At 39.0% G+C, this 22,289-nt stretch overlaps 1 protein-coding gene across 1 annotated transcript in view; it reads right to left on the bottom strand.

The window, feature by feature from the left end:
* Positions 1-22,289, bottom strand: part of SPTA1 (spectrin alpha, erythrocytic 1) — a 76,965-nt gene that overhangs the window by 5,779 nt on the left and 48,897 nt on the right. The window contains exons 28-46 of the mRNA XM_087827846.1: positions 21,940-22,039; positions 21,655-21,852; positions 20,334-20,477; positions 19,686-19,789; positions 19,077-19,239; positions 18,693-18,824; positions 18,046-18,183; positions 17,760-17,864; positions 13,853-14,061; positions 12,274-12,394; positions 11,549-11,670; positions 10,671-10,803; positions 10,144-10,242; positions 9,054-9,216; positions 8,390-8,466; positions 4,915-5,124; positions 2,571-2,867; positions 1,649-1,761; positions 173-190 (exon numbers count right to left, since the gene is read on the bottom strand). Of these exons, the coding sequence (XP_087683972.1) occupies positions 173-190; positions 1,649-1,761; positions 2,571-2,867; positions 4,915-5,124; positions 8,390-8,466; positions 9,054-9,216; positions 10,144-10,242; positions 10,671-10,803; positions 11,549-11,670; positions 12,274-12,394; positions 13,853-14,061; positions 17,760-17,864; positions 18,046-18,183; positions 18,693-18,824; positions 19,077-19,239; positions 19,686-19,789; positions 20,334-20,477; positions 21,655-21,852; positions 21,940-22,039 (2,646 nt within the window). The remainder of the gene's footprint in view (positions 1-172; positions 191-1,648; positions 1,762-2,570; positions 2,868-4,914; positions 5,125-8,389; positions 8,467-9,053; positions 9,217-10,143; positions 10,243-10,670; positions 10,804-11,548; positions 11,671-12,273; positions 12,395-13,852; positions 14,062-17,759; positions 17,865-18,045; positions 18,184-18,692; positions 18,825-19,076; positions 19,240-19,685; positions 19,790-20,333; positions 20,478-21,654; positions 21,853-21,939; positions 22,040-22,289) is intronic.

Below are 22,289 nucleotides of genomic sequence, written 5' to 3'. Positions count from 1 at the left end.
CTTAATGGGGTGTGGGGCCAGAGTAATATATACTATGCTTCTTCTCACCCCACATTTTTATTTAGGCATCATCAGATTGAGATGGGATAATGATGCTCCAGTACTAAGGCCTCCTTATTTAATTATCCCCAAATACTAAAACATAACAAACATGATAACATAAAATACTGACCCATCCAGAAAATAAGCCCTGGACAGGAATCAGGTCCGGAATAGGAATCAGAAGAGAGAAAGGGAAATCATATGTTAATATGGGTTACTTGAATGATCTTTTTTTCTTCAGACTTATGAAACATTCTAAATCCTTTGTAGCCAAAAACATACGAACATGTTCCATCCACTGTTGCCAAAGTCTCTTTCACACTGAGAAGCTAACAGCCTTCCATGCAGCTACTTGCTGAAGGGCACAGGTGTCAGCTGATATGCTCAGTGCCGGGCACATGATGCCCGAGGATGAGGGACCAAAACCAAAGGAAAGAAGGATGAGCTGTATTCCCTATGCCTTCTCTCCCATGTGTTTGGGGCATGACACAGATTTTCTTCCTGTTAATTGTATGATTTATCCTTGACATTGGTGTGCAGAAACAGTATATATCATGGATTGTCTAAACTACTTCTTTAACTCTCAATATCCCACAATTCTAACCCACCTATTGGATGCAGTCTACCAACTTAGACCATTTATTCTAATGCATACTATACCTTCTAAGTCTCCTCTTTTCCAGGTTATTTGCCCCAGAATATGTGACAAGTGTTATTTTCTCATATAGAACATTTTACATTCAATCAGAGCAATTAGCATATGTTATCTCACTTGATTCCCATTACAGCTTTAGTGGTCAGGCAACATAAGAGCTTCATATTAGGTGTTTACAATATGCTCTGCTTCTGCTTGTGTCAATAAATACATATGTGACTGTGAGCATGTCCATGTATCTACTGAACTTCTTTCCACACAGGTAATAAGATCTTCCCTGTATACTTTTCAAGGGTGCTCTAAGAGTTAAGTGAGGTAGTGGACATAGAAGTACTTTGTAAAGTGTAAGGATAATTTCAACATTAAATTTTTTTAATAAAAAAAGGACTGTTAGCCCTAGTTGGTGTTGCTCAATGGTTAGAACATCAGCCCCCAGACCAGAGTCTCAGATTCGATTCCAGTCAAGGGCACCTACCTGGGTTGCAGGCTCGATCTCAGGCCCTGGTCAGGGCACATGTGGGAGGCAACTAATCGATGTATCTCTCTCCATTGATGTTTCTCTCCCTCTCTCTCTCCCTATCTCTCCCCCTCCCCCCTCCCACTCTCTGAAAAGCAATGGAAAAAATATCCTTGGGTGAGAATTGAAAAAACAAACAAAAAGAACTATTATTTTTGAAGTGTAATTATAGACAACAGGAAAAAAGTGAGAGTATCAAGAATATTGAAGGGTACACAATGGGTAGAAGGCTGAAACTCTCATTTCTCAACTTTGCAAGGACTGATTCAGAAAGTAATCGATTACAAATATAAAGCACAAATAGGGTATGGTGATTTCAGGACAGCATCAGTGCTGTAGGAGCCCTTCCTCCTTCCCTCCTTTATGAACTTTATCCTTATGGGAAATGGAGTGTGTGGCATAAGGATCATAAATTCTGAGGTGGCACAGCACACCTGGTTTCCAAGACCCACTGAAGGAAGGCGCTGGCATTCTGTTCAAACTCCTGGCACATCTCAAAGTTCTTGACCTGTCTTTCCTCTTCCTTTTGCAGCTCCTGCTCCCGTTCCTACAAACCCAAATCACAGATAGTGAATTGCACATCGAAAACCTTTCTTTGCCATAAAATAACTGGTTCCCAGGCTCAGCTATACATCTTAACTCTCCCAAATTTAACCTATATTCCAGAGGCATGTACCTATGTGCTCATATTTCTCCCAGCCCACCTCTCCCCATCTCCAAAAGGTGAGGAAAGCTCATGTCACTTCCCATAAGTTCTTGCAGGTGTCTCAAAGACCAAACCCAGTAAGAATAACCAAATAATAAAGGCAGATTTTTCTTCTAATTTTTTCCAGATGATATTTCATTTAAATGAACATAAAAGCAGCCTGAAAGGGAAAGGTAGTAATAAGAGTTGCCATCTAAAATTGGTGATTTTATGGTATAATTTTCCTTTGTTAAACTTTTTAATATTTTCCATAGCTTCTATGTGCACATCATTATAGACAGGCAAAAATTAAATACAAACACATTTAAAAGGCACTTTTGGAGGTGTGTATAAAATAGAGAATGCTTGGGATGAAGGGTCATATAGACTTGAAAGATATATGCAAGCCTCACAAGCTTTTTATAACTCATTTTCAGGGTCACCTTCTGGAGCTTGTGGTTGCTTCCCTGAAGCATAAAACTGCTCAAACTATGTTGCATAGGGCTATACTTACTATGAACATATTTGCAAAGTTTTCTTAGACTCTCTAATTTAAGACTGCCGTCCTAATTAAAAGTGTTCCTTTCCTTCTCAAAAGCCCCCTGACTTGAATAACAGATAAAGTGTCATGATCACTAGCCAAAGGAAGCTTCTGCTGTGCCTCAAAATACCTTGATGGTTTCATGTAGGTGCTTCCACATCCTTTCTAGCACCTCCATTGTTAACCAGGTATAAGGGCTGGAGGGCACATTTAAGGCCTTAATCTGCTGGTCTAGCTCTAGCAAATAGTTAAAATCTTCTTGGGCTGTGGCCAAGGAGGCCAAGAAGGCCTCGTGGTCCTTCTGCAGTTGGCGAATCTCATTCAGGGAGAGACAGTGCACGGTTTCTGACAGGTCTTCCTCAGCATTCTCACACCAGTGGTTGAAAGCTGAAGCCTTGTGTGCAAATTCCATGAATAGCTCCTCGGCCTACAGAGAAAACAACAGACACCTTCATCTTTCCCAGTAGAAAGAGAAGAAGAAAAAGAGAAAAGAGGAAGAGAAGAAGAGAAGAGAAGAGAAGAGAAGAGAAGAGAAGAGAAGAGAAGAGAAGAGAAGAGAAGAGAAGAGAAGAGAAGAGAAGAGAAGAGAAGAGAAAAGAGAAGAGAGAAGGGAGGGGAAGGGAGGGGAGGGGAGGGAGAGGAGGAGAGGGGGAAAGGGGAGGGGAAGAGGGGAGGGGAGGAGAGGGGAGGGGGAGGGGAGAGAATAAAAAAAATAATTATCTTCAATATTTTCATAGCAAACCCTTTAAGAGGGCGGAACTAATACCAGTGGGAACCACACAATCAGATGGCTGGACATGTGAGTTAGAGGTACAGCCCTGATCCTGGCATCTCATTGTGAAACTGGTCAAGTTTTCCATCATCTACCAATGAGAAAGGTGAATGATTTCTAGACATATTTTAGCTCTAAGATTCCTGAAGTGCCAAAGGTAGTTTTCAATGATAAAATTTCATAATTTTTTATTCTATTTGGCACACAGTAAACATGCAAGAATAGGTGTTGAATGAATGATTAAATAAATGAATCATTCACAAGATAAGCAAATCTATCCTGTCCTTTATCACTTCCTCTTTGTCTCTTCTGAGCTTCTGCAGACCATACCTCTGTAATGTCTCATGGTCAAGACTGAGTTCTTTTCCTCTAAAACTTGTTCAGGATCATCTCCCGCCTGAAGTTCCTCTTTAAATCCATTTCCTACGCTCTACCCTTTATCCCCATTCCTGCAGTGCTCTCTGGACTTATCCATATGCTCTGAGTGACTGAATTTCTCAATGAGAGAAATAACATGGATTGTTCCAACAGTGTGTAATCAAAAATATTTTAGATTTAAAATCATCATAGATTTTGGGTTAGCAGACTGTACTTTCAAGGAGATTTCTGTTATGCAAATTCATTTTCATCCTCAGACACAGGCATTAAAGAGGTTGCGCACTATTACATCTTCCCTGTGCTCATTTCTGCAATCTATATGCTAAAATAGATCAACACAGAGAAAACTAATATGAAGAATATAAAAACCTATAAAGTACTTATTATTTTCATAATATTATGGGTCAACTGAATATTTCACAAATATTTTATAATCAGAAAGTAAAATAATAGAATCAGATTGTGAAATATCTTTCATTTCTCTCTCTCTCTCATATATATATATATTCCATTAATTGATTTATTTTTTTATCTAAAATTTGATCTCATGTCTTTCAATAGAGTAAAAATTAACTAAGGGTCCAGATTGACTCTTAATTTTTAGAAAACTGACTGGTTTTTATTTGTGCATTTGTTTTCTAATTTCCCTAACTCCCTACCTTAACTTGTTATGCTATAATACTTGTTATGGTCTAGGAATGCTCAGTAATCTCACTGACCATCCAACTTTCGTTCATTATTGATTTTTTAATGATCAACATCTAATACCTTAGCATCTACCATTAGAAAGGACATTTTAATCACTTATATCCATACAGAACTTACTGCTTTATACTGAAATTTTCAGATCCATTATCATTTTCAATAGTAATAACAGAGAACACCAAGAGATGGTAGTAATATTATCCTATTTCATAAATGGAAGAATCAAAGTTGAGAGATGTTCAGTGACATATAAGAACACAATATTTACTTGTCTAGTTCTTTTATTTGAATTAGAGAAAAGCCCAAGGATGACCCTTTCTCCTGACTGCCAGTTTAGATCTTCTGTACAGTAAGATCTTTCACCCTGTTGTCCCACCTACCTTTTCTATTGCCTGTGCCAAGCTTTCACCTCAATTCAGCTGGATAACTGATAAAACAGTCTTAAAAAACTTCCTATCAATCTAAAATCTTTTTGCTCAATAAGAATGTCTTTCTTTTTCAAAGTACTCACTCAAATGTCTACAGATTATCCAAACAGGATTTCCACTATTTGTTTTTGGATTCCATGGCTAATATATAATCAAGGCCTTACCATGCCTCATCATTTTTTCAAATTTACCTTCTGTAGGGGCAGCTGTCTCTCTAGCAATTTCTGCCGATGGGCTGCGCAGGCCTCCAGCAGCTGTTCCCAGTGCCCCAGCAGGGCAGCATGGCGCTCCTCAATGGCTTTGCTTTGGCTGTGCTGAGCAGCCACCAGCTGGTCCTTTAGATCAGTTATCTCACGCAGTCTCTCTTGTTGAAAGCTCTGCACACTGGCATCCAGTGTGTCCTGAGAAAGACCAAGAGAGAAGCAGTGAGCAGAAAAGTCACGCAGGTTCCAAAGGGTCATTTGGACCTGGGTCCCACCATATTTTTATCATGAACAATATAAGGACCAGAAAAGAGTTAGAACGATGACCAAGGAAAAGGAAATATGACTTAGGGACTTAAGTAAACACTTGGGGTTGGGATTATGGTTAGATTCCAGTGGATGTACGTTTTGAAATTAGATCTGAGCTCACATTCTTTCAGAGACTCTTACTAGATTTTGTGTCCTAATTACTAGCTGTACACTACTAGAGATCCTGGACGTATGCAGACTAACAAAAGACCCACAGATGCTATAATACACAAATGATATTTTGGGGAGATGTTGATATCAGAACCACAAAATTAGGGATGTTCCACTTCCAGCTTTAATAGAGCGACTTGTATTGGACCAATTCTCTTTGAGAACTACTTTAACTGCTGGGTAAAAGTACAGAAATATCAGCTGTTTGAAAGGGATCAGAATGCAGCTCAGGTAGCTATAACTCAAGGAATAAAATCCTAGAGAGGAAGGAATGGCTCTGTTACTTTTGCTTTTGAGTATAAACTGTACAGGGTAAGAAGCAAAAGCAGTTGATCAGAGCTTTAGATGATCTCATGGAGCTAAAAAGACAGAAACTGGAGTTCTGGGGAACTGGGGCAGCCAGGATTTGAGGAGCCATAGAAAGGGAACTGCAGAAAGTTAGGTTGATATTCTGCCTGGATTTTCCTCTCAAGACATTTATAGATCCTAAACTGTGTAGGACACAAGTCCTAGAAGCCAAGCAGAAAACAGCAGCTATGGATCTAAAATGCTAAGTACAGTTCTCTGTAATCACACAGTGCTGATTTCAGGACACATCAAGTATGAGCAGCCCTAGTGAAAGAGATTTAGTTGAAACCTCTGAAAGGCCCTGGGTGTAAAAGCAAACTGAAAAAAGACTAGTCCTTAAATAAACAAATTAATTAATTAATTAATTAAAAAAACTAAAAATATGCTTTGAAGTAATTCAATCTCTAGCTAAAAAGCAAGGGTTGGATGGGGGATGGGAGGTGTTAGATTACAGTTTTAAGTAAAAACTTATCAATGAATTACTTTAAATGTAAGTGAACTCACTGTTCCAATAAAATGATCAAATTAGATAGACAAAGCCATACTCACTATATAATATTTATAAAAAACACATCTAAAATATAATGACACTGTATTTCTATGTTCATTGCAGTGTTATTCACAATAGCTAAGATACAGAAGCAACCTAGGTGTTCATCAACAGATGAACAGATAAAGAAGATGCAGTATAGCCCTGGTTTGGTGGCTCAGGTGGTTGGAGCATCATCCTGTACACCAGTAAGGTTTTGGGTTCAATTCTTGGTCCGGGCACATACTGAGGTTGTGGTTCGACCCCATTCAGGGCACATAAGGTAGTCAACCGATTGATGTTTCTCTCACATCAATGTTTCTCTCTCTCTCTCTCTCCCCCCCCCCCTTCTTCTCTCTAAAAATCAGTAAAACATGTCCTTAGGTGAGGATTAAAAAAAATAAAATAAAAAGAAGATGCTATGTAGAGATATAGAGAGGTAGATATATACATACATACAATGACATATTATTCAGTCATGAGAAAGAAGGATACCCTGCCGTTTGCAACAACATGGATGAAATTTGAGGGCATTGTGCTAAGTGAAATAAATCAAAGAAAGAAAACACTATATGATATCACTTATATGTGGAATCTAAAATAGTGGTTACCAAGAACTGGGGGTCAGAGAGGGGTACAAATGCTGTAAGCTTCCTTTTAACAAGTTCTGGAATCTAATATATAGTATGGTTATTATAGCTAATAATACTGTATTATTATATACTTGAAAGTTGTTAAGAGTAAAATCTTGAATGTTCTTATTAAAAACAAATGGTAATCATGTGACAGAATGAAAAGTATTATGTAATTCTATTGCAGTAATCATTTTGCAGATTATAAATGTATAAAATCAACAGGAAAAGTAAAATAAAATATAAAGATACAGAAATATAAAAAAACAATAGAAAGTAAAAACAGATATATACACAAACAAAAGAAAAGAAAATTGGTGTAGTATTCTAGTATGTGAAAAAGACTTTAAATTAAGAAATGTTATCAGGCCCGGCCAGCGTGACTTAGCGGTTGAGCATTGACCTAGGATCCAGGAGATCTCGGTTCAATCCCCGGTCAGGGCACATGCCCGGGGTTGCGGGCTGGATCCCCAGTAGGGGGCGTGCAGGAGGCAGCCGATCAATGACTCTCTCATCACTGACGTTTCTATCTCTCTCTCTCTCCCTTCCTCTCTCTGAAATCAATAAAATATTAAAAAAAGAAATGTTATCAGAAAGATGGACATTTCATAATTAAAAGTATTAATTCATCAAGATGATTGCATAATTCTAAATGTCAACAACACAACTTTTAACTTAGCCTCAAAAAACATAAAAGTTATAAGTATTTAAACAACATGATTAACAAAATCTAATAGGCAATATAAACCACTGAAAAAATACACATTCTCTCAACTGTACAAAAACTATTTACAAAACAGATAATTTTCTGGATATAAATCAAGCTCCTAAAATAATATAGAGTATGTTTTTTTAAAAAAGTGAAATGAATTAAATATAAATATAAAACGAGATGATTAGAAACTTCCCAAATGTTTGAAAATTAAATAATACACTACAGAATAATTAGTGGGTCAAATAAGAAATTAAGTTAGAACACATTTAACTGAATAACAAAAATAACAAAATTTGTGAGACACAGCTAAGCTTTACTTAGAAATTTATATCCTGAAATCAATATATTAGAAAAGAATGACTAAATATTTGAAATCTCAATATCCATCTTAAAATTTTTTTTAAATCAAGTAATTGCAAAGAAAGTTAAAGAAAATGATAAAGATATAAAAAGTTATCAATGGAATATAATATAAAGATAGAACAGAAAAAATTTAAAAGCCGAAAGTTGATATTCTAATAAAAATGATAAACATCTTTTGCTAAATTAATTAGAGAGAGCTGCAGGGAAAGGCAGGGAGGGGGAAGAAACTAGCAAATTTTCAATATCAGGAAGGATATTCAATAAAAGGAATAATATTACAGGTCCTACAGACAATAAAACCACAAAATTTAGGAATGAAATAATCCTGTGTTCAGCTTCTGGGTGGTATGGGCCTTGGCCCTCACTGGCATCTATTAAAGACAACCCTGCTCTCACCTGCTTTGCCAGGAGAGTGAGGAAGGCAGTGAGGTCTGCGCCATTGCCATTGGTCTTCAGGCTTGCTTCCTTCTCAGCTGAAGAGCAAAGATAATTAATAAGTTGAGAAAGGTAGTTGATCTTGAATCAGACTTGGCAAGAAGAAAAGGAATACGTCCTGTAGTCCACAAGAGAGCCTCCTAACTCTCAAAGCCAGTGATTCCCTGGGCTATGAGAGCAGTGGGGACAAATGGACTGTTTCTATAGACTTATTCAGGATAAACTGACTGACACAAAGGTCGGACCCAGAGAACGTCAGAGTGTTTCATAGAACAAAAATAATTTCATATTAGACATACATTATAATTAAATCAAACACACATTTATTTCCTCGAAGTTTTGCCACGGCCTTATCTTTCTGAATATCACATGTGAAATTGCCAATTCTCAAAAAGATGTCCTCTGATACTTAGTCATCTCTCCAGCACGTTTCTGTGTGTGTGTGTGTGTGTGTATGTGTGTGTGTGTGTTTGAACACGTGTCATTGTAATTGTGTCCCAAAAACACAGGAGAGGGTGGGACTCCTCTCTTCACATGGTAAGTGAGAAAGCCCCAGGAACCATTCTGTTAAAAAAAGTTATCAGCATTCCTCAAACCCAATAACCCTGGCCTTCACATATCATACCTATCCAGGCCTCTACCACATCAGCCTTCCAGTTGAACTGCTGAAAGGCATGGTCATCTTCCAACTGCAACTTCCAAGAAGCTATTGCCTGGGCCAGAGAAGGCGTCTTTTCATTCAAAGCCTTTATCTTGGCAGAAATCTTCTCCTTATGCTGACTTTCCTCCTGCAACACCAAGGTTGAAAGGAGAAAGAGAGAAACCAAGGCCAAATATGTGAATTCTTTGGTACTGTTAAATATCTCTCATTGCTTTCTTTCAAAAAATTTAGCTACTCTTTTCTAAGTCTAGTGCATTTATTCCATTATTTTTTTTATGTCCCAGGTGGCTATTTCCACCCCAGCATTTGGGTGATCTTCTCATGCTTGCTCTCATAACTGTGATCTTCTTAGTGGGTTTAGATGTCTAGAAAGTATAAAGTCTTCTCTGCTTGGGGTTCTTCATGTAGAACTTAGATCAGTGAGGCTTTGTAAAAACAAGCATTTAAACAAAAGAATGATACTCAAATTACAAATAGGTTTCCAACTGGTCCTTCTCTCTAAAGGCTTATAAGAAATTTTTTTCACATTTTATAAATATTCTATGATCAAAACAAGTCATTTATAAAATCTTCATAAATGCCATATTGTGCATAGGATGAGTAAGTGTATCAACAACTAATTTAAAGAAATCTGAAAGGTGTATTTATAAGAACTTGAAAAAAAAAAAAAAGTCCAGAAAACAGAAATTAAATAGATAACTATTTGCTAAGAACAACAATAAGGAGAAAAAAGCAGCTTAAAGAGATAGATTCAATTGGGCCACTGTGGGAAAATTTATTTCACAGAAATCATCAATTGTGGCAGTTTGTTTTTAGAGCAGTAGCTGATTGTTAAATATTTATCAGCATATCACCTCTAAATAGCCACTGTGGCTAGTAGCTGCCATATTGGACATTGCATCCCTAGATAATAAAAATAGATATATACTTATTAGATGTTAAGAAAAATAGAGTATTAAAATTCTATGTATGATTTTAGCACTGCTCGGGAGTCTATATTTGGGTGAATCCCTTTTGAAAACGAGTTTGCCCTGGACTTCCTGGAGTCTCTCACCTTACTCAGGATGTCCTCTCCCTGAGCGCACACATCTTGCACTCGGGCCTCATGGACAGCAAAGTCATTATCCAAAGCTTCGTGCTTCTTTAGCAAACTCTGCATAAATGAATCAGGGAGAATCACAATCACAACATCTGGGCAGTCCATCCCACCCACATTCTGCTCCCAGAATTCTCCACTTGCCAAAAGGGGCAAACTTATGAGAAAAAGAGTCAAAGGAATGTAAGGGACAGTGTTTGTGTTTTAGCATGTGACCTTACAGTTTTCTGGATTTTGGAGTAAGAGTGTTGATCAAGGTAATACGTAAGGATTTCTCCATATCAAAATTTATACAAATCTATGAAACACTGCATTTACCAGAAAAATATCAAGTATCAAGAACATCCTATATTAAGAGCTGACCTTAAAGTCTTTTTTTTTCCCCACCAGGAGAAAGATTCTAATTTTAAGGTGAGAGCATTGAGTATCTAAGAACAGATTCATATTAAAGAAAAGAAAATGGATTCATTCAGCCTATTGCTCACCTGAGTAGCAGCCAACGTGTCTCCAGAATCCCCTCGCGAAACCATTGCCTCCTTTTCACTGATCCAAGCTGCTTCTTCCTCAGCATTCTCCATAAACTGCAAGTAGTCTAGGGACTCTTCCAAGCGAAGCCCCCTGTCACAGGCCAAACAAGCAAGCAGTGGGGGTGGGGCCAAAGGGCACAGTTGAACTGGACCACAAAAGAACTGAGTGTGTGTCTACTAGTCAGCCGTGGGGATCTCCTCTGGAAAGGGGGAGGCCCTTGCAGCTGCATCTACTCTCTATAGGAACGTGTGCTGGGGAGAGGAAATCTTGTCCAAGCGAAAGTGCCAAGACTTTGGAGTTGAAGAATCATAGCAATGAATCAGAGTCTCTTTCTACTTTGGACACTGCCACTCATCTTATACGACATAAGTGCTAAAAAGTGCTTTATTTCCCAGGGAGGAATGTCTTCCTGTTGCCAACACATATGAAATCATAGGCAGAAATTATTTTATTTGGCCATATGACTATGATTCTAAATGGCTATATGACTATAAGGGAGAAAAAAACATTTCTTTCACTATTAACTGTTCATACAGTGCTAAAACTGGGGCAGTATACAAACAGACGTGTGGCAAATAATGGGATGCAGGGCAACACCAATAAAAGACAGTTGCAAGTAAGTACAGGAGCAGAGGTATATTTAGACCACAGAGGCAGCAGTCACTTCTGCCTGGGAGAAAGTTCCATGGAAGACTGCATTTGAGGAGGGACTTAGACGACAGGTAGAGACGGGTGGCTGGGAAGAAATGCTGAGCAAGCACTTAAGTATCCTTCCCAGCACCAGTTCAACACCTGCAACACAGGAAGAGAACTGGGCGTCCAATCCCCAACTCACCGAGCCTTGGTCAACTCTTTGAGCTTCTCCCAGTGTTGAACAAACTGAGCCAGCCGCTCCTGGATCTCCTCTTGCCTCACAGCAGCCTTGGCTCCCAGCTCCTCCGCCATATCCAGCACATTCTGCAGAACACACCCCCTCCATGTTTCATTACCTCACAACCTCTCCCAATTCAGACATCGTTCCCTGGAAAAGTGTCTAGCCTTAGTATTTATTAACTCCACGGGACTTGGGGTGATCTTTAAACCCCTGGGAGAATGAAGAAAGCTGTAGAAAGATCTACTGTGTTAAATTTGCCCAAGTATTTGAACAAACACATTGACATCTGTTCCAGGCCATGTAATCCAGGATCTGATTTATGGATTAGTCATATTCATAGGGTGACCCTGCTGCCAAGCCAGAACCACAGTTTCCTTTCCTCCATACAGCTTGGCTCACAGGCAGCTTTTCCAAGTGTCCCAACCTGCCTCCTAATCATCAGCAACAGTGCCCTGGTGCGTTAAAAGTGCTCTTTCCAAGGAAGCGCATGGGCTCCTTTGCAGAATTCCTCTCTTCACAGGACAGAACGTGGAGGGCAAAAGAGCACTTTTCAACCTTGTGACCTACTCTGTGTGGTCTTGACATGCCGCCTTCACCTTTCACAGACTCATCCAATTTATCCAGCATGGGAAGGCCTACTATTACATTATAGTGCCTTTCCAGGCCTCACATTCTACTATTCCTACCTGGATGGCAGGCTCATGTGCCACCAGCTCCCCCTCTAGGCGTTTGTGCTTCTTCAGTAAGTTCTGAACCCCCTGTAGATCCCTTCCATAGTCCTTCGAGCTCACTCGTAGCAACTTCTCTCTGCAAACAACGAGGAAAGCAGAATTTAGACATCTGAGGTCATCCCCAAATAACAGTTTTCTAAGAGTGTGCATGTGGTGAGGTGCTGGTAACACTCTGGTGTCTGTAATCACAAAGATAATTAGTACCAAAGGCTTTCAGCAAAATTTCTGACATGCCAATACAGTTAAAATAACAACTGACCTCCACCATATGCACAGCAGTAACAGCCTTCTCTTTAGTTCCTTTGCCTGTGTAATTATGTATCTTCTCTTCTTTGCTTAAGAATGTAGACTAGCATTTCTCTTTCAATAAAAGTAAAAATTATAGGTATACGCATACTCACAAACATATATACATATATGACTTTCATGGCATTTAACATTTTTGTCTATCAATAAATTTAGTTAGAATGAGTTATAAAGAACTGATATTACAGAAGTAATGGCAATTGGATTGGTTCTAAGTGTAAGATGTTTGCATAAAACTGTGAAGCACAGTAAAAGACCACATAGACAAGATTATATTATCTTACTGCTTCTAAAACGGTTTCTAAAATGTCCTGCTTGTTGCCCTGTGTACAATGCTTTTTTCTAATTCATTGATTACTATTAAGAATCAGCAGACTTGTTGAAGGGAAACGTGATGGTGCAGGTTAAACAGAAAATAAAGCAAATAATCTGATTTGCTACTATATTCCCAGTCATATTTTTCCAAATAAATATAAACATTCTATTTTATTTTAAAATCTAATTAAATGTATTGGGGTGACATTGGTTAATAAAATTATATGTTTCAAGTGTACAATTCTATGATACGTCATCTGTATGTTGCATTGTGTGTTCACCACCCAAAGTCAACCTTGTTCCCTCAACATATATTTGACTCCCTTTACCTTTCTATTCCCCACCCCCTACTTCCCTCTGGTAGCCACCATACTGTTGTATTTATCTATGAGTTTTGTTTGTTACTCTTATTTGTTTATTTACTGCTTTCAGTTTTATATCTCATATATGAGTGAAATCATATGGTTATTGCCAATTGTATTTTTTACAACAAAGCTAGAATTAATTAGTAATAAAACCATGGTAGGTAATGTGTAACATTCCCTGTCCAGTGTCCAGATCAGTATCATATTAGATACACAGGATACAGAAAAAATAATGACAATGATCTCATCAGTTGGGTAAGTTGTAAATGTCCAGCTGTCTCATTCTGAATGAACATTACACATTCTATGAACTGTCTAGAGCTATGGTTTCTTAACTTTGTTCCCAGACTATATGTGAACTGCTCTCCACTCCCTCTGTTCTTATCTCCCTCTGCCTGTATACAATGAGGAAATTTGGAAAAATAAAATTAATGTTAACTTTAGGCTAAGGCAAACATGATTAAGAAGTAATACCAACTGCAAGAAACATCCCATATTCCACTTCAGCATCAAATAGAAACATGTTTTTGCAAGTTGGCAAGACATACTCTATCCAGGATTCCTCATCATCTAGGTCTTGGAAGAATTGGAACAAGGCATAGGTCTCTTTCAGTTTCTCATGGTGTGCAGCTGCTAAATTCTGGACATCCTGGAAGCGCTTGTTGACATTATCTATTTTCTCCACAATCTGCTCAGTGTTGAAAGTCCCGCTGGAGAGCAGATCATTAGCCAATTCATTCAGGTCCCCGAGTGCATCCTGGAAAACCCAAGTGTGTTCAGTGAACAGTACAGCACAGGCAGTAAGGAGACTCCCAACTTTAACCACTGCCGCTTTAGGTTCAAAAACTGGGTTGAAGAGATTGCTTTTGAAAATAGGAAATTTGATATTATGTTCTTTTAACCCAGCTTGGATAAGGGCAAGATCACAGGAAATGTGGATAGCATGACCACATTACTCAAACTGCACATTTGGCCTTAAGTGTCCTGTTCTTCCTTCTGGCATTTTTCCCTGTATTTGCTTCTTTTTTCCAACAAGACCTTGGTAAGTAAGCACTATGTCCCCAAACAGAACTGTCTTCTATACTGTACTGAATTTGACGCAGATTGATTTATTGAAATATTCAACAAGAACTACTCTTAGGTTGGCCACAGAACACATCCAGCCTCTTCTGTGTCTATTTTCAGTCAAACTCTGACCATTTGTGATGCTACAGGGAATATTATCAAGTCCTGAAATACTGTACTTAGAAAGCTTTTGACTTTCTCTCTCTCTTTTTTTTAAATGCAATTGCTAAAGGGATTGTTTCTTTAGTTTCCCTTTCTGATAGTTCATCAGTGGTGTATAAAAATGCAACTGATTTCTGCATATTTAGTTTGTATCCTGCTACTTTACTGAATTCATTCATCATTTCTAGCAGTTTTTTGGTGGAATCTTTAGGGTTCTCTATATACAGTATTATGTCATCTCCAAATAATGACTGTTTTACTTCCTCCTTTCCAATTTGGATGCCTTTTGTTTTTCATGTCTTATTGCTGTGGCTTGGACTTCCAGTATTATGTTGAATAAGAGTGGTGAAAGTGGACATCTCTGACTTCTTCTCGATCTTAAGAGAAACACTTTTAATTTTTGCTCATTGAGTATAATGTTGGCTGTGGGTTTGTCATATATCTGATAAGGGATTAATATCCCAAATTTATAAAGAACTTATACAACTCAAACATTACAAACATTCCAACTTAAAATTGGGCAAAGGGCCTGAATAGACATTTCTCCAAAGGGGATATAAAAAATGAACAGACATATGAAAAGGTGCTTAATGTCACAAATCATCAGAGAAATGCAAATTAAAACCACAGTGAGATATCATCACTTCACACCTGTCAAAAAGGTTTTCACCAATAAATCTACAAACAACAAGTGCTGGCAATGGTGTGGATAAAAGGGAACCTTAGTATACTGCTGGTGGGAACACAGATGGTACAACCATTATGGAAAGCAGTATGAAGTTACTTCAAAATATGTTAAAAATGTAACTGCCTTATGACCCAGTGATTCCACTTCTGGGGATATATCCGAAGAAACTCGAAACACCAATTTGAAAGTTTACATGTACTCTGCTATGCTCATTGAAGCGTTATTTACAATAGCCAACGTTTGTAAGCAGCCACATGCCCATCAGGAGAAGAGTAGAAAAAATCTATGGTACATTTACACTCAGTCATAAAAAACAAGGAAATCTCACCTTTTGCAACAGCATGGATAGACCTGGAGAATATCACACTAAGTAAAATAAGACAGTCAGAGAAAGACAAGCACTGTATGATTTCACATATATGTGGAATCTAATGAACAACATATACTAACAAAAACAAACAAAAAAAGAAACAGATGCACAGATACAGAGAATAGACTGACAGTTGTCAGAAGAGAGAGGGGTTGGGGGGCTGGGTAAAAAAGGTAAAGGGATTAAGTAAGAAAACAACAACAAAAACCCTCATAGACACAGACAACGTTATACTGATTACTAAAGCGAAAGGGGGTGGGGGGGAGGTAGAAGAAGGTAAAGGGGGATAAATGGTGATGGAAGGGGACTTCATTTGGGGTGATGAAGGCACAATACAATATACAGATGATGTAATATAGAAATGGATATCTGAAACCTACATAATTTTATTAACCAATGTCACTCCAATAAATTCAATTAAAAATAAAGCTTTTGGCTTCTTGCCTTTTCTGTAGGTATTTATATTACTAAATAAAACTCATAATATAAAATTCTCTTGTATGAAATGAATACCTGCCTGCATGTTTATTACTGCTATTAGGACAAACCTCTGCCACTGGAATTCTCCATTGAATTTCCAGTGTATAATTTAACTTCACTGCATATGCTCCCATCTCATTTTATTGTTTTCTCTCTAATTCTATAAAATAAGCTTCAATTTTCTCTCAAAGACCAGATCAAACATGCAGCTTGGAATGATAGTGAGTTTATATGAGTGCATCAGTTAAAAAAATAAACAAGATAGATTTTACGATCCACTTCCTGGAGTCTTACAATCTATTGTTTAATAGTCATTGATTAAGAGTTACTGTTGCTTAAGTCCTTTATACATTTTGGATATTAACCCCTTATCAGATGTGTCATTGGCAAATATATTCTCCCATACAGTGGGTTCCCTTTTCATTTTGTTGATAGTTACTTTTGCTGTGCAGAAGCTTTTTATTTTGATGTAGTCCCATTTGTTTATTCAATTTTTTTGTTTCCCTTGTGCTAGGATATGTATCTGCAAAAATACTGCTTTGAGACACGTCTGAAATTTTACTTCCTATGTTTTCTTCTAGGATTTTTATGGTTTTGTGACTTACATTTAAGTCTTTTATTCATTTTGAGTTTATTCTTGTGTACGTGTAAGTTGGTGGTCTAGAATCAACAATCCAAGTAAAAAAATGGGCAAAAGACCTGAACAGACACTTCTCCAAAGACGATGTACCACTGGTCAATAGACATATGAAAAAATGCGCAACATCACTATGGTCAGAGAGACGCAGATTAAAAGTACAATGAGTCAAGTAGGGCTCACACCTTCCAGAACGGCTACCATCGACAAATCAGCAAACAAGTGCTGGCAAGAATGTGGATAAGGGAAACCTGAAGTTTCCTCAAAAAATTAAAAATAGAACTGTTGTTTGACTCATCGATCTCACTTCTAGGAATATATCCTGAGTCCTGAAACACCAATCGGAAAGAATATATGCTCCCCTATGTCCGTAGCAGCACAATTTACAATAGCTAAGATCTGGAAACAGCCCAAGTGCCCATCAGTAGATGGGTGGATAAAATAGCTGTGGGACATTTCCACCATGGAATACTACATGGCTGTTAAAAACAAGGAACTCTTATCCTTTGGGACGGTGTGGATGGACCTGGAGAATATGATGCTAAGCAAAACAAACCAGTTGGAGAAAGGCAAGTATCATATGATCTCACTGATATGTGGAATCTAATGAGCAAAATAAACTAACAAACAAAATAGGACCAGAGGCATGGACACATGGAAGAGACTGGCAGATCTCAGAGGGGAGGGGGGTGCCAAGGACCGGAAGAGATTAACCAAAGAACATGTATGCATATGGGCGTAGCCCATGGACATTGACAATAATGTGACAAAGGTCTGGGTTGGGGGCAAGGTTTGGGTGGAGGAGGGGCAAAAAGGGGGAGATGGAGGACATTTGTAGCAGTGTCAACAGTAAAGAAAAAAGAGATAATTTAAAAAAAGTGACTGTTGCAACCTCCCTGCAGCCTATGGATTTGACATGGTTATAGTGACTACTGTCAGAGAACATTACGGTCAGTTTTGCAAGACTGCATTCTTAAATGATCCCCTAAACCAGGAAATATTTCCATTCTTGGAATGGAAATCCCAGAGGGGTGGGATTCCAACACTACTGACCTTTCGGGCCAACATCTCTGTTTCCAATAGCTGATGCTTCTTGAGCAGGTTTCCTGCAGAAGCCAAGTCCCTGGCCTGGTCTTTCATGGCCAGCAGTGTCTCAGCCTGGGAACAGAATAAGCAAGAAAGCTGCCAAGTTAAAACTGTCTTTAAGAAGAACAAGATTAGCAACTGTGTTCCCAAACTTTTCCCAAAAAGAGTCAAGGAGATCATTCATGCATACATCTGGTCATCTGACAAGCATTTACTAAGCTCCCATACCTCCACACCTTCCAGGTGCAATTACCTCTGACAGCCAGAACTCAAAATCCCGGATGCCTGTGTTGAACCTTTGTTGGCGACTAGCCTCATTGAGCTTCTGCCCTTTGTCAGTTGTCCTCTCAAGCAGGTAGTCCCAGTGTTCCTTCAGCTCTTCCAGTTGACCCTAACCCAAAGAGATTGAGAGGTCACTATGATCTTAAAATCCTGGGTCCTGTAACAACTTGAAAGGACACTATAGGAAGGATGTGAAGGTAGGGGCCAACCCAAAATTTCCAGTACTTGAATACCATATGTTTTAAACAGTATGCTTAATCTGGGAAAATAACAGATATATTAGAAGAAAGTATGAAGAAAGAAAGGGTGCTGGGCTGCTTACAGGGGCTGATGCCCGAATGCCAAAGACTCTTGCAATAGGGACAGGAAATGTAAAACAAGTATGACGATGCCTAGGAGTTACGTCTAAAGCTTTCTTGGAGCTTTGGGTACTAAGTATGGTAGGATCAATAAGGTCTGAGCATCACTATTTTCCTCCTTCCTCGTGCAACAATTAGAGGAAAGACTACTAACCAGAGAACCTATCCCATATCTTTACACATGGAAACAGAAACAGGGTAAAAAAAATTTCTTCATGTGACTTTGTAGCCCAAAACCCATGCTGAGCAGAACCCCTACCTTCATGGTCTCTTCATCGCCATCACACGCCCCCTGCTCAATCAGAGAGTTCCCCAAGTTGATGACCCCTTCTACTTGCTCAGCTCGGCCATCGACCTCATTTTTAAAGGTCTGGTGCTTCAGGTATTTCCTCTGAAGGAAAAGAAGAAACTAAATTACCTTCTCACTTAGGGAAGCAAGAAAAGTAACCTCTGTTTAAAAGGAAGAGTTCATACATCTATCATAACCCAACTGATGATGGCTTCTGAAGAACCCCCTGCACATTAGATTCAACAGTCTCAGAGGACAGCAGCAGTGATCACAACAGTTCAGTATAGGGAGATGACCATTCCTCTAACAATACTCCTATGCTGATTTTCCCCAAGAGTTTTATTTTGAGCTTGCCTGAATGTTGGTAGGGTCTTTGTAGGACTCATCACAGGCTATGGGCAACATCTCACTGATCCATTCTTCCAGGTCCTTGAGGTCGCGGTAGAATTGTTTTAGGTCAGCATAGTGTCCCAGCTTTGTCCTTTCGGCAATCAGCTGTTCTTTGAGAGCCTTCCATCTGGAAGAGGGGGCTGGGTCACTTTCTGCCCTCTCTCCTTCCCTCAAGCTCTAATGGCATATCCATGGCTCTTGCCATTTGCCAACCTGTCCTTTCCCCTCTCATTATCTATGTATTTTTGAGTTATGTATAACGGAGTTATAAATTAGTTCATATCATATTATTATATATTATAGCATTATATATATGCCATATTTATATGTTATATGTAACACTGTCTCATTATTTTTAGATATAAAATACAGTGGTTAAGTCAAGTAATTTCTAAGGTAACTTCTATGTCTTTCATTCTGTGAGTCTAGGTTACAAAGTTTCCCGAAGTGTCACAATAGTCTGAGGCATCCAGAAACGAGAAAATCACAGTTTTACCCCCAGGCTCCTTGCTAGCAGAGAGGTTACTTTGCTACATCTTCCTGTAGCTCAAAAAACAATTGTTCAGGCCTGACCTGTCTAGCACCCGTTGGAGCCGAGTAGCAATCTCTTCCTTGGCATAGTGGTCATCAGCTATGAGCCGCTCAGCAAAATGTTCTAGCTCAGTGATCTTGTTTTCCTATTATGAGAGAGACAGAGAGAGAGAGCAGGTGTCTGGAGATTAGGCCCTGGTACAATCCCAGACTGTCTCCTAAAAAAGAACAGAAATATCCTTTGTGACTTCATGAGGGAAACAAAAGCAGGACCAGAGGGTAAATACCTTACAGGGAGGTGGGTTTTAAATCAACAAGAAGAGAAACATTAATAATAATACTTAGATGGGCTACTTGTGTGGTACCGAATTCCTTTCTTTCTCACTTCCCATGGCCACTGTAGAGGGTAATTTCTGCACTGAGTGGGATGTTGGAATAGACAGTATAAAAAAGTCCCTTCCAACTCTAGAACTCAGGTTTTTAATGGTTGGGCATAAAGTAAGAAAGTCCCAGTGCCACATGTGACTTGAGTTAGACTAAGCCGAAGTTTTGAGCTCCCCCACCTACCTCAGAGTTTCCTGTGAGAAGCAAATGGGGATACTTTTAAATCATAAAGCCACGTACATATGTAGGATTTCTGTTCTTATTACTAGCAGTTATTTTTCGAACTCTTATATTAGCTGTTATTACCTGGGCCGTGATTGCTTTGTCCAAATCATCACGTCTCTTCATCAAGGCCTCCAGACTGTCCAAGGAACCCTTGTCACCTGACCTCAGGAAATTCTCACGTGCCACCATCCAGCTCTCAGCCTGATCACAACTGCCTTGGAACCGCTTTGGGAAATCAAGTCAGATGAGACATTAGTCCTCCTTTATCCCAGTTTCACTTTCTGCAGTTTCAGTTCCCCCAGGTCAAACACGTTCAGATAACATTACTTGGAAATTCCAGAAAGAAACGATTCATAAGTTTTAAATAACGTGCCTTTCTGAGTAGAGTGATGAAACCTCTGGCCATCTTGCTCTGCTACATCTGGGAAGGGAGGCACCCCTGCGTCCAGGGTCCCCACGCTGTTACACACTCCCCACTGTTAGTCACTTAGCTGTCTTGGTTATTAGACTGACTGCTGCTGTATCAATGTGCTTGGGTTCAAGTAGCCCTAATTGTACTCAATAATGACCCCATAGCCATTCACATGACTTTTATTACAGTATATTGTTATAATTGCTGCATTTTATTATTAGTTATTGTGCCTAATTATTAGTTTATAAACTTTACCACAGGTATATGTGTACAGGAAAAAAACCAGTATATGCAGGGCTCAGTACTATCTGTGGTCTCAGGTATCCACTGGGGTCTTGGAACATATCTCCCACAAACAAATGGGGGACTACTCTACTGGACCTCTAACATTTCCCTGCACACATCGATGGTTTTATATAAGCTATTCTCCATTCTTGGAGTGCCATTTCCCATGTACCCCTGGTGAATACTGGCTGGTTATTTAAGATGGGTAAACATTCTCCCTCAGGGTCGCCTGTAACACTCTCACTCTTTTCCCTCAAAAGTTAATCACCCCCTCTTCTTTAGCCTCAAAACATTCATACATTTTGTTTCATTAATAATGTACTAGAGTGACCTATGTGTCTAATTTCACTACTTAAGAAAAGGGACACTATCTTACTAATCTTTGTGTTGCCGGGGCTCTGTACACAGTAGGTTCTCAATAAAAATCAATCAATCAAAATTTCAATTAATAAATAAATTATAGTCACCCCACTTCATGCTGAGAAATGACTCCTGTTTTATTTGACTCTTTTAACAAGAATAAGGGCAAAGAATATGCCAATGCTCAGTCTACAAAGCAGAGAATACAATGTTGGATAATAGAGATGCCCTTGTGCTCAGAGCCTGGGAAGACCAGTGAAACGAACACCTGTACTTAACTGTGTAAAACTGCATGGAAGGAACAGACAGAGGCTACTGCGGCTCAGTACCATAGATTTGCTGTACCTGAAACTCTAGACACTGATTTAGCATCTTCTCACGTTGCTTCCAAGCTTTCTCCAAATCATCTCTCTCTAGTCTGACATCTTGAAGCTTTTTTTCAATTTCAAGGCTGTCTTGGTGCCCACTGCCTATTAGTTCTACACCAAAGTCTTCTAAGGCCTGGAAGGTAGGATCCTCAGCCTCCATGTCAGCACGATGTTCCTGTGGGGAACAGGGGGAGACACTGGTGAGGCAATGACATCACAGCAAAGTCTTGTGAACAGAGGCCTATGGCTTTTGTAGCTGTACCTGGTGTCGCTCCATCAGTATCTCAGTACCAGTCAAGTCCTCAGCCATCTCCTGTGACGACACCATGCCATGAATGGCACTGATCCAATTCTGTAGGTCCCTAGAGAAGCAGACAGACTGGGATTAACAAGAGCACCTTGCAACTCCCTACAGGGCTGCCTTTGGACTTTTTCCTCTCTAGAAAATGTTTCTCGATTAATACCTTCTATCTGACTCTATATGCTTCACAGATCTTAGGATTGTTGTTTTCAGTACATGGCTTAACAATAGCAACCCCTTGCATTTGAAAATCTCTTCACTTACATTGTTTTCTTCAATTCCTAGAATAATCCTGTATAGAATTCTGGGAA

This window comes from Miniopterus natalensis, chromosome 19 (genome assembly GCF_054644295.1).
Source record: "Miniopterus natalensis isolate mMinNat1 chromosome 19, mMinNat1.hap1, whole genome shotgun sequence".
Taxonomy (NCBI): domain Eukaryota; kingdom Metazoa; phylum Chordata; class Mammalia; order Chiroptera; family Miniopteridae; genus Miniopterus; species Miniopterus natalensis.
This window is presented reverse-complemented; position numbering and strand designations above follow the sequence as displayed.